At 57.5% G+C, this 11,101-nt stretch overlaps 1 protein-coding gene across 1 annotated transcript in view; it reads right to left on the reverse strand.

Annotated features, from left to right (window-relative positions):
* The window catches only part of MFSD4A (major facilitator superfamily domain containing 4A), a 26,315-nt gene that overhangs the window by 9,685 nt on the left and 5,529 nt on the right, over positions 1-11,101 (reverse strand). Inside the window, exons 2-5 of the mRNA XM_029962493.1 lie at positions 10,914-11,095; positions 4,862-5,060; positions 4,386-4,733; positions 2,547-2,604 (exon numbers count right to left, since the gene is read on the reverse strand). Of these exons, the coding sequence (XP_029818353.1) occupies positions 2,547-2,604; positions 4,386-4,733; positions 4,862-5,060; positions 10,914-11,095 (787 nt within the window). The remainder of the gene's footprint in view (positions 1-2,546; positions 2,605-4,385; positions 4,734-4,861; positions 5,061-10,913; positions 11,096-11,101) is intronic.

Genomic DNA, 11,101 nt, shown 5'->3' on the forward strand with positions numbered 1-11,101 from the left:
CAACACACACAGGGACCGCGGGCTTGTCCCTGCCCTCTGCCCCCACCAGGCAGCAGCCGCAGCACCAGATTCCCTGGCACTGGCGCTCCCGGGGGATGAGCCTGCTTCCTGCACACTCCCACGACTCGGTGGTGCCTCCGAGCCCGGAGGGAATTGCTCTTTTTTTGGTTTTTTTTGGTGAGAAAGCAGAGGGGAGCCAAGGGAGCTGTCCTGCCCCTCGCCGTCACAACCCGGCGGTGTTTACTCTGCCACGGGCTGGGGGGGGGAAAAAAAGCCAGGAAATCCTAAGTGACAGCTCATTCCCTTGTTTTCTACATGTCTGCGAGCGAGTGTGAGCTCCAGCTCCAAATTTCCTGCCTTTTGTTGGCTCGTGGCACGATTTAAATGTATGGAGAATTCCCCCCCAACACACACACACCCCACCCCGCCCCTCTCGCCCTCAATTCATTTACGAGTCTTCATTGTTCTGGGAACAATGGGAATAGGAACAGTTAGTTCGGTCCCATGGAAGAAAAACGCATTTGCTTGATAGTTCTGATCCTTCCGGAGGTCAGGACCAGATTTTTATTCTTCTAAATTGCAGATTTTGCAAAAAAAAAAAAAAAAATCTACCCAGGCAGAGGGACTGGCCATACAGATAAGGGCCCTGGGCACTTCCAGCCTTAAGGAGCACTTGGTGTCTCCACAGAAAAGGGCCCTGTTTTGGGAATCCCCAATTCCCAAAGTGGAGGTGTATCCCTGCTCTCCACACCCTCATCTCTAGGGCAAGCAGGTCCCTTTTGCTTTAGAGCTTTAGGTGCCTTTTTTGTTCCATTTCTGGCACTTCACCTGGGGGACCACCTGGCCCACGGGAGGGTCCAGCCCTGGATCTGGGGTGGGCACAGGGGAGGGAGCAGCACAAACACAGTTCTTACACAGGCAGCTGGAGAGGAGCAAACACAGGTCTCACCAAGCAAAGGGATAAATCCCTCCTGGAGGAGCAGCCTGCCCTGACTGCAGGACAAGGACAGCTCAGGGACTGTCCCTTCCACTGCCCTGAGCTGGTGCTGAGCCCCTCTCCCCAACCCCAGTTCCCCCATCCCCAGCTGGGGTGGTGAGGATGAGCCCCACTGGCCCTTGGAGTCGGGACACAAGCAGGGCCACTGTGTTTATCCTGTTTATCTAGGCAGGATCCTGTTACTCAGCTCCTAAAGCAGCTTTGGTTCTCTTGGGGCTGAGCCTTGGCTGTGTCTGGGCTGTTTGGCACCAGGCAAAGAGCTCCCCAAACCCCCAAACCCTGCAGGGAGCCCAAACAGCCAGAAAAAGGAGATGAGCCACAGCACAAACCCCAAAACAAGGACACCGGTCCCCAAAGCACCTCCCTGCAGAACCCACAGTGTCCCACACCGTCCCCAACCCCACCAAGCTGCACCCCCAGTCCCATCTCCCACCAGCCCCCCCTCCTGAGCTGGCATTTGCTCACAGACTCTCTGCCCGGGCTCATTTTGCTGCTTTCCTGCCTTTTTCAGCAGGTTTTCCTTTTTTCCAAAGGGGGAGAGGGGCACCTGAGCATCCCACCAAGAGCCTGAGGGAGCCAGAGGACCAACCAGGCAGCAGGACCCAACACTCCAGCCTCCACTTGCCAAATTCCCAGGGTTTTTCCTTCCCCTGGCAGCTTTTAACCACCGTTAGGAGCTCAACAAGTTGCTGCATCCCACAGACAATGTGGGGATAATCCAGCTCCTTCCCTCCAGCTGCTATTTCGGTCTCTCCCCCCCAGGAACACGGGATCGTTCCCTGCTATTGTATCCAGGCTACTCTGGAGCAACCTAAGCACAATGGAGTGTCCCACACTTCCCCTGGGAAACCACCTTCCGGACAAACACATCCCTCTCAGAGGAACAGTTTTCCTGATTTCCAGCCCCTTGGAACGGGCTGGATGATGAAATTTCCGTTCTGTGGGAAAACTGAATTTTAAAATATTGTTTTTCGTTCCAAATCTGGACGAAAAGGCGAAATTTTTTTCTCTCAGAACGAAAGATTTTGGCTGGGGAGTCATCCAAGCCCTGTGTTTTGATTATGTTGAGCTGCTGAATTTTTACTAAAGCAAAGCCATTTTGCTTCAATGACATCAACAAGCTTTGCACATCACACTTGTGCCAGAGTCAAATTGAGACACTTCCACTTTAAACAAAAAAAGCAAGAACTCAAAATGAATCATTTCAGCCTGTGCCTTGTCAGAATACACACAGCCCTGCGAAAACTGGGGTGGAAATGGGTGGTTTGAGCATTTTAAAACAGAGTTGCTGCTCCGAGTTTCCATTTCTGTGGAACCCTGGGGGTTTAAATACCCCTCACCATCATCTCCCCCCCTGATATTTACACCTCAAAGAAGGGTCAGCAGGTTTGGAGCTCAGCATCCCCAGCAGGGCTGGCTTAGTTTAAACAAGGAATAAAGTCAGTTCCCTCCGTGAGGATTTGGGAAAGGCAATAACAGCTTTGGCACAGGGACGCGCTCCAGAGCTGTGCACATCCAGCTCCCCCACTCTATTTGTGTTTGCCTTAACCTTCATCCCCAAAACTGGTCTCCAGCACCCCAGACTCCCTGCTGTATTCCTGGTATTCCTGCAGCGTGTGGGAATTGTGCATTCAGTGTGGGCACACCACTCCCAAACCACCCACTCGAGCAAATGGCACTGGAGCACATCGTGATGCACGAGCCCAGCTCCCAACCTGCTGGGCACAGCCTGTGGTCCCATCCTGCCCCAAAATGCCCCCAGGACACTGCTGGGAACAGAGGGGGCTCTGGCAGCCACCATCAGTGCTCCCGATCTCAGACCCACTGTGGGGTTCAAAGCAGGCATTAAACTGCTGCTTCAAAACTAAATTAGCCTGCCCAGAACTGACTGGCAAAGGAGATAAGGCTCCGGTGTAATTAAAAGCACATTTCCCATGGCATAGGCAGAGCTGGAGGTAATTAAAGCTCTTTCTCCTCCCAGGCAGAGCATTCTTTTGCTACTTCTGCACAGAAGCTCATTACAGCCCCTGCCCAGCTCCTTCACCTGCCTGTTCTCCTCCCCTCAGGGAGCTGTGAAAGCCCCTGCATGAGGTGCACTGGGGTAAGTTTTAGTTATAACTCTCAGAAAATGGGAGGAACACGAGGAAACCTGTTCCCTTTGCCCGGTGCAGAGTGGTGAAAGATCCAGGGACAGGGAGAAGGAGCAGCCACACATCCTCCTGCCTTGGCAGCAGGGCAAGGGCTGAGCTTCAGAGGGGAGGGGAAGGAGACAGGAACCAGGAGGTCCTTCTGGCCGGATCCCCCCTCACTTCTCCTGCAGGAGCTCCCCAGGTGAGCAAAGGGGCACCAGCTCAGCTGTCCCTGCCCTGGCAGATCTTTATAAGCAGAAAACAGAGCATTTTATGGCCAGGGCTCCAGGGGCTGGGCTCTGCTCTGCCCTCGGGGCACCCCAGGCCTCCCACCCTCAGGGGTTCCCATCCAGGAACCATCCCCAGGCTTGGCATCAGCCCTGGCACGAACAGCACCACTTGGCAGGGCCGATGTTTCCCGCACCAACAGGCTGTGCTCTTATCACCCCACATCTCCATGGACCATTAGACACAGGCTGGGAGGGCTCCTGCTGCCAGGGCAGGGACAGCAGCAGCAGCTCTGCTGCAGAGGGACTGGAGATGGGCATGACACAGGCACAGCCCTGCCAGGCTGGGCAAGGGACCAGCTGCATTTCACCGTGGTGGGGTTGGGTATTAACCAGAGGCAGGGAACAAAGGCCAGGTTGGATGGGGCCCTGGGCACACCTGGGGTGGTGATGGCATCCCTGCCCACGGCAGGGGGTGGAAGGAGGTGATCTTTAGGCCCTTCCAACCCAAATTATTCTGTGATTCTATTCTAGGATTCTAAAAGAGAGCCCAGGGGCTGCAGGAAGGAGCAGCTCGCTGGGGATCCCCTCTGGGACTCAGCAGGGCAGGGGAAGAGGACGGGCACTGAACTCCAAAGGAAGGGCCACGGGGCCTCTACATCTGCTGTGATACACCAGGAAACACAATAAATAGGCAGAGACACCCTGACCAAGCTTTCAGTTCACTGATGGGCACTTTGCTGTGAATATTTTGGACAATCCTCTCCTGACACACCGTCCCCACAGCACTGAGCTCCTCCCCAGTTGACTAGGGAGGAAGAACCTGGGGGTCTGAGTGCAGTTTGCTGGTCTAACTCCTGCTCAGGGGATGCTGGAGGTACAAACTGCTCCCAGAGGGATGGTCCCTCCACCCCACCCCGTCTGACCACTGCAGAGTCCTGCCCTGATGGAACCCGGGCACTTGGCAAAAAATGAACCTTTTCTGTGGACCAGCAAAACCATCCTCGTGCCTCTCCCCATCACCAGGAGTACCCAACAGGCACCAGCACCCCCCAAACCCGAGGAGCAGGGATCTTCCCAACCAAGATCCCGGGCCACTCCCAGATCCCAGCCACTTACATTGATGAGGGCCATGATCCAGAAGGCGTAGGAGACACGGGTCACCACCATGCCCTTCATGGGCAGGTCGTAGTGGGACAGGTTGCCCGGGTGGTGGGGCACCAGGGACTTTCGGATGTGAGGGAGGTTGCTGGAGGCGTTGGCTGTGGAGCTGGAGGCGTTGGCTGTGGAGTTGGACAGGATGCAGTTGGTGTCTGACAGGAAGGGGTCGGCTATGAGGGGGCTCAGCAGGGCCCCAAAGCCCACGAAGAAGTGAAGGGCCTGCAAGAGAGGAGACCCACGAGTGGAAGAGCGGGGTCACTGCTCTGCAGGGGGGGGGCAGAGCCCCTCCCTCCTCTCCCTCCCAGGAGGAAGCCCAGCCCCAGGGCAGGCACAGACCCCACACCCACCTGCAGGAAGATGGCAGAGTCCTTCTGGTAGATCTTCACCAGCTGCATGTTGGAGATGGTGTCGATGCAGCCCATGGCCAGCCCTGCCACAGCCATGACCACAGCCAGCACCACCACATTGTGGCACAGGGGGATGATGGCAAACACCAGGGAGATGGCCAGGGAGGAGGCAAAGAGTGCAAACAAGGACTGAGCCAACCTGAGAGCGGGGAAGAGGAAGGACAGGACAGGATTAGTACCACCAGAGTAGCACCCACACCACACCTGCCCCCTGCCCCCAGCTCCAGGGCAGGAATTAGCAGGAGAAGCACCCACAGGCTGCAGCTCCAACTCAGTGCAGCTCCAGCACGTACCCTTCTGACAAGAGAAGGGAAATACCACTCACCCTTCACCCCAGTGCCCCCACATCACACCACAGCCAGCCCTCTGGGCACTGCCAGCCTCCTTGTGGGAGGGTGAATGCCGCCCCAAGGAGGCAGATCCTCCACATCCAAGCTTTTTGAGTAAGCCATCTCAAACCCCCGGGCCGTGTGTTTCCAGGCAAAACAATCCCCTCCCCTGGCTAACTGGGCAGATCTGGGGATGCAAAGGGACGTGGGCACGGGCAGGTGGGGCCACACTGTGACTTTTGAGCAGCTCTGGGTCATTTCTCTCTCGTGTATCACACGAGAGCTGCTGGCACCCACAGCACTGTGTCATCCCAGACCTGTCCTGCTCACAGGGCAGCCACTGCAGCTCCCTCTCCGTGCCCTGTGCCATCTCTGTGTTCTGGCAGCATCACCTCTCCTCCCGGCACGACCAGGTGGGATTCAGCCCCGCGGCCACTCCCCGACCCACACGGTCCGTCAGAGGAGCCCCGGGGCTCCACGTGGCCGTGCTGTGTCCCCTCCCGGGTCTGGCAGCAGCTCCCGGTGGGAGCCGGGGGAGCCGGAGAGCAGCGCCCGGGCTGGCACCGCGCGGCCCCGGAGCTGCCAAGTGGGAAGGCAGGAAGGAAGGAAGGAAACAGGGACCAGACAGCGAAGGGCTGGAACCAGCAGAGAGATGGGACCGTAAAGGCACAGCAGAGAGGGAACGGTACAAACCCCGGAGAAGCCGAGGGTGATGACCAGCAGCCCGCTTAGTGAGCTGGTAATTAGCAATAATTGGGGTCTGATGGGGGGGGTGGGTCTGTCCACAGCAAAGGGCTCACAGGTACATCCCCAGCAAGGAGAACATCCACATCTCTGCTCCACACCCTGCCAACCAGGCAGGGGAAGGCGACGAGGAGGCAGAGGCTGGAAGCACAGCTGGGCACCTCAGTGCCACCCCTCCTGCCCTGCCTGCTCGTCCAGAATGGCCTGGCCTTGGGCATCTCACTGTGTTTCTGCGTGGCCCTCATCCATCTGCAGCCCCAGAGGGACTCGGCCCTGCACCCTCCCCATCCTGCTGACACTGCACTTCCACAGCACCGCGGGGGGAACGGGCCAAGGGCACCTCTGCTGTGCTCTGCTGCCCGGTGGCACAAACCTGGCCCTCCTCACGTGGCCCAGCCCAGCCTGGCTCACCCATCAGCCAGCCCGTGCTGCAGGAGACAGCACCTCACCAGGCTGTGACTGCTGATGGCTCCCTGACAGCAAAGCGGGGAGCCAGCGTGGGATTTCTGGGGGAGGGCGGGAGCCGGGCGGGATGTGAGATGTGAGATGTGCACAGTCACGGCAGGAAGAGCAGCTAACAAATGAGAGAGAGGCAGCCTCGGGCCTGGAGAGATGAGGCAGCTCTCTCCAGGGTACAGCAGGAGGGAGAGAGGCAGAGGCACCAGCAGCTGGTGCATCCAAGGCCGGGAGTGACGGGGAAAAGCACACGAGACATCCCAAAAACGCCTCTTCCCTCCCGCAGCCCCAGCGGAGCCACCACGGCACTGCCTGTGCTGGGCTGGGGAGCACCTTCCTTACTGGAGAGAGGCATTAATTGTGCATGATGTTGTGGCCTTAATAAGCACTAAAAATATCCCCTCAGTTTGCCCCAATGGGGAAAAAATTCCTGCTTCCAGCCCTAAGTTAAGAACGCGGTTGTACCCCCCTGCAAACACCAGCAGCCCAGGGGGGAACACAGCCCTGCTGCCCCTTCCCTGGCTCTGGCATTAGTGGGGAGCAAGAAATTGCTGCCAGATGCCGAAGATGCAGCTGCAGGACACAGTTCAGCACCCAGGGAGGCACCAAACAGCTATGGGAGGGATTCCTTTAGACACAACCCCCCCTGAAAGCATCCTTAAACGAGGTACCCCCTGACTTCCAGAGTACCTCGTGTCCTGATGATGCAAAACCAGTTCACCTCTCCCAAGGGCTTAAAAAGCAGCCCTGCTGTCATGCCACAGCCTGGTCTCTGACACCTCTGTGTCCCCATCACTAACCAGCCCCTGTGCCCAGCACAGCTCTGCACCAGCTGTGGCTGTGCCCAGGGCAGGCTCCACTTCAGCAGAGTCTTGGAATGCCACAGACTCTGTTTCAGGACCACCCAGAACACGCCCTGGCTCCATCACAGGGCCTGAGGGAAGGTTTAGGCTGATCTCCATAGGATTAGGATGGTCAGTTCTACAGTCAATCCTGCAGCCACAGCCAGCAAAGCTCCCCCTCTCCTTCCCTGGCTGTTCCCATTGCAGCAGGCAGGCTCCCTTCAGCTCCAAGCACATTTTCCCTGCCCCCAGGGAGCGTTTTCTAAGCCACTCACATCAAGAAGAAAAATGATAATCAGGCTAACTCAGACTTGCAAAACTGATCATTAAAACCCCAAAGCCCCGAGGGGAGAAGGTGAGGACATGGAGGAGGCAGGGATTATCTCACATCAGCCTTCAGGTCCCCTTGTCTCCAGAGGAAGCACAGCCAGGCTCAGGGAGCATTGCCTGACATGCACAAGTCACTGGGCTGCTCTCTCAGCAACAAAAGGTTTTCCCTTGCAGGGAGAAGTGTCCTGTGTGCACCAGCCACATGCTGGAGCTGAAACCTGCAGAAGGTGGGAGCCTGAAGGGCAGGGAGAGAACAGGGGCAGCACTCTCAGCTGATGTGCTGTGGGGTGCCCCGAGGCAAAGATGAAAGGAGAGTAAAAGGGTCCCATCTCACCCACCCTCCAGGCCCTGGTGTGGGTCACTGTGAGTGGAGCCTCCTCAGGGCTCCAGCACAGCACCAGACCCAGCAGTCCCCTCCTCTTCTCTGCTGAACACCACTGGGATTAGCTCAGGGCTGACCCAAACACTGGGAGCAAAAGCAAGTGTTCGGCAGGACACAAAAATGCAGTTTCTGAATAAAAACCAACAACCCGGGGCTCAGGAGCTCAGTCACTTTGGTGCTTCTGCCATCAGTGTGTGGGGCACAGCAGCACAGAGGGAGCATGATTTTAGCTTCACCAAGCAGGCCTAAAATCCAACAACGTGGGAAAGGAGAGTGGGAAGCAAGAGGGAGAGGGGCAGGGGATGCAGGAGAACAGAGCTCCCCCCTGGAGCTTGCAGTGCCGGGGAACTCAGGGCTGGATTACCCAAAAATCTCACCTCCCACTTGGGTTTCTGAGCCCAGGGAGGGCTTCAGGTCCCCCCAGCACTCCCACCCAACACAGCCTCACACCACATCAGGAGCTCCTGGGAATCCAGGGAATACCAGGAAACAAAGAGTGTTCATGGTGCTTCCCACAGAGGAGCACAGGGTTCCTTGGAGGGGACACCAGCTCCTGCCAGGGCTCTCTGTGCTCCTGGAGCCTCTAAAACCACAGGGCAGCACCAGGGTTTGAGCCAGGGCTCTCACTCCACCTCAACCCCAACCCCACTCGTGCAAACACCTTGTGAAAAATCCATATTTCCTGAAGCAGAGCTTGGTCACAACAGCAAAGCCCAAGCAGGTGTTACCAGAGAGCAGCAGCCTGTTGTGAACCTGAGGGTGAGTTTAAACAACACACCCTGAACTACATCCTGCTCTCCCCCAGCCCTGACTCTGCACCCCCAAAGGAGGGACCAGTAGCAAACCCAGGACTCCAGCACAGAGCAAACCCATTATTTCTACACCCCTCAGGGAACCTCACAACGACAAACTTTTTTCTTCCCAAAAAACCTCACGTGAGAGGGAATTCTGGAGCTGGTTCTGGCAGCCCAGGCTCTTATTGAAGGGATTCGTGCCATCATTATGCTCCATGTCCCCAGTGCCAGGAGCAGGGACCACAGCCCAGCACTCAGCACCTTCTCTGGTCAGAGGAACCAAACTTTATTGAGGTCCCACCACCCACTTCTGCCACAGAATGCAGTGACAACACTGCTGTCCCTCATGAGTCCATCAGATATTTTAAGCAAAAGCCAAAGCCTGTGTTCCTCAGGCACCAGGAATCACACACAGCTTGCAGCCAGACTTGGCTCGCTGCTCACAGGCAGGCGCTTGGGATGCTCTAGAGCAGCTTTCCATGTCCTAACTGGAAAAGATGACCTGCCCAGTGCTCCTCCCTGCCTGGCACCAGGGCAGGCATAGTTTGATTTATAAACCCACAGCAAGGCCCAGAAGCAGAAACCCTCAGCAGCAGGGACAGCTCAATGCATCCATCCCTGAAGAGGGGACAGTGCTGGAGCTCCTGGAGCCTGAACAGTTAATATTCCCATCCAAACCCACACATTTGTACCCTGGCAGGCTGTGAGTAACCCTCACAATGCTCACAAGCACGAGTATCTGAAACTGCTCCCTCCTGCCTGGCAGGGCTGTCAGTCCTCAGCTGGGATTCACAGGCACTTCCCAAAACCTCTGTGCTCCAAGAGGCTGCAACCCCAAACACATCCCGGTTCCGCAGCAAACACACTCCTTCCCCCTCTGCAGAGTTAAAACTTTGGGAGTCTCCAAGCACAAAACCCCAAATGGATCTGCGTACTCGGAGCTCTGGTAGGAGCTGACAGCAGGAAACAATTCTGCATTTTCCTTCCCTGCTCCTTCAAACATATGCGAGGCAGCCCCGGGGGCTGGCAAAGGCTCTGCCTGCTGACCCAGCACTCTCAGATCCGTGTCAGACCCGTTCCCACGTGCCGTTCCCATTCCTGGGCACCCCACCTGGCACAGCCCCACGGAGCAGCTCCTGCCTCTCCAGCCAGGGCACTTCAACGTGCCACGACGGCAAATTACAGGTGCTCAGACACCTCCTCCTTCAGCCGACCGCTCCCCAGGAGCGAAAACGCAAAAAAAAACGTTTAACAAAGCGTTTCCCGACGAGCATTTTTAAAGGATTCGTGCAAAAAAATTCTCCCGGCTCCTCCTCGCCCGTACACACGGGGCGCGTATCAGACACACGTTACATCACCACCCGGAGGACCGGTGACAATGTAAATAATCAGCTGATTCTCACAACTGCCACCAAGCCTCAAATCAAACGCCTCTCCGGCGATCTTTAGGGCTGAGCCATCGCGGGTTATTTATTTTAAACACATCCTGGACGGAAGGCTCGGTGCGGATCCGTGGCTGGCCGTGCCCGGGTCTCTCACCAGCCCCTCAAATTCCCTGCTCGCCCCCAGCCCCTGCCCTCGCCCCCCACTCACATCCCGCCACGTGTTTGCCCAAACTCCCGGGAAAGCACGACAAATGCCTCGCTTTCTGACGCCGAGGCTGTCAAAAACACGCTTCGAAAAATATATATTTTTTTGCGGTAAACAATCGAGGTCGAGGAGAAACAAACCCCCTCCCGGGAAGTTCTGGCTGTAACTTCACACTAAGGCTATCGCCGCGCCGGGCTCCAGGAACAGGCAGCTCCTCTCCCAGGGGATGGAACCACCCAAGGAGGAGAGGGGCACCCTCGGGAGCGGCTCCTGCCGGGAATCCCCCTCCCTCCGAGCGCTCGGGCGAGAGGGGCTGCGGACCCTCCGCGACGCCCACGGTCGCTCCACTCGGGAATGGTTTTCCCACGCAGCATCCCGGCAAAGCCGGCGGGAGGGAGGCGAATCCCGGGAAAGGAGGGGGGGGGGAGCTGGAGCTGCCCGCCCCCGAGCCGGGGTAGGGGAGGGGGGTCTGTGCGGAGCCGGGTCCCCCCCGCGGGAGGTGCGCTGAGTTTGCCAGGCGCTTACGTCCTCTTGAAGACCCCTCCGAGGCAGCTGCCGAGCAGGAGGCAGAACTGCTGGGAGAAGAAGACCCAGGTGATCTGGGAGAGGGAGCTCTGGGTCTGGCAGCGCAGGTCCAGCAGCGTGGGCCCCAGGAAGGCGATGCAGAGGCCGAAGCTGAAGAAGACGCTCCAGTAGGTGAGGGTGGGCTGCAG

Source organism: Manacus vitellinus, unplaced genomic scaffold (assembly GCF_001715985.3).
Source record: "Manacus vitellinus isolate BGI_N305 unplaced genomic scaffold, ASM171598v3 scaffold_47_pilon, whole genome shotgun sequence".
Classification (NCBI taxonomy): Eukaryota; Metazoa; Chordata; class Aves; order Passeriformes; family Pipridae; genus Manacus; species Manacus vitellinus.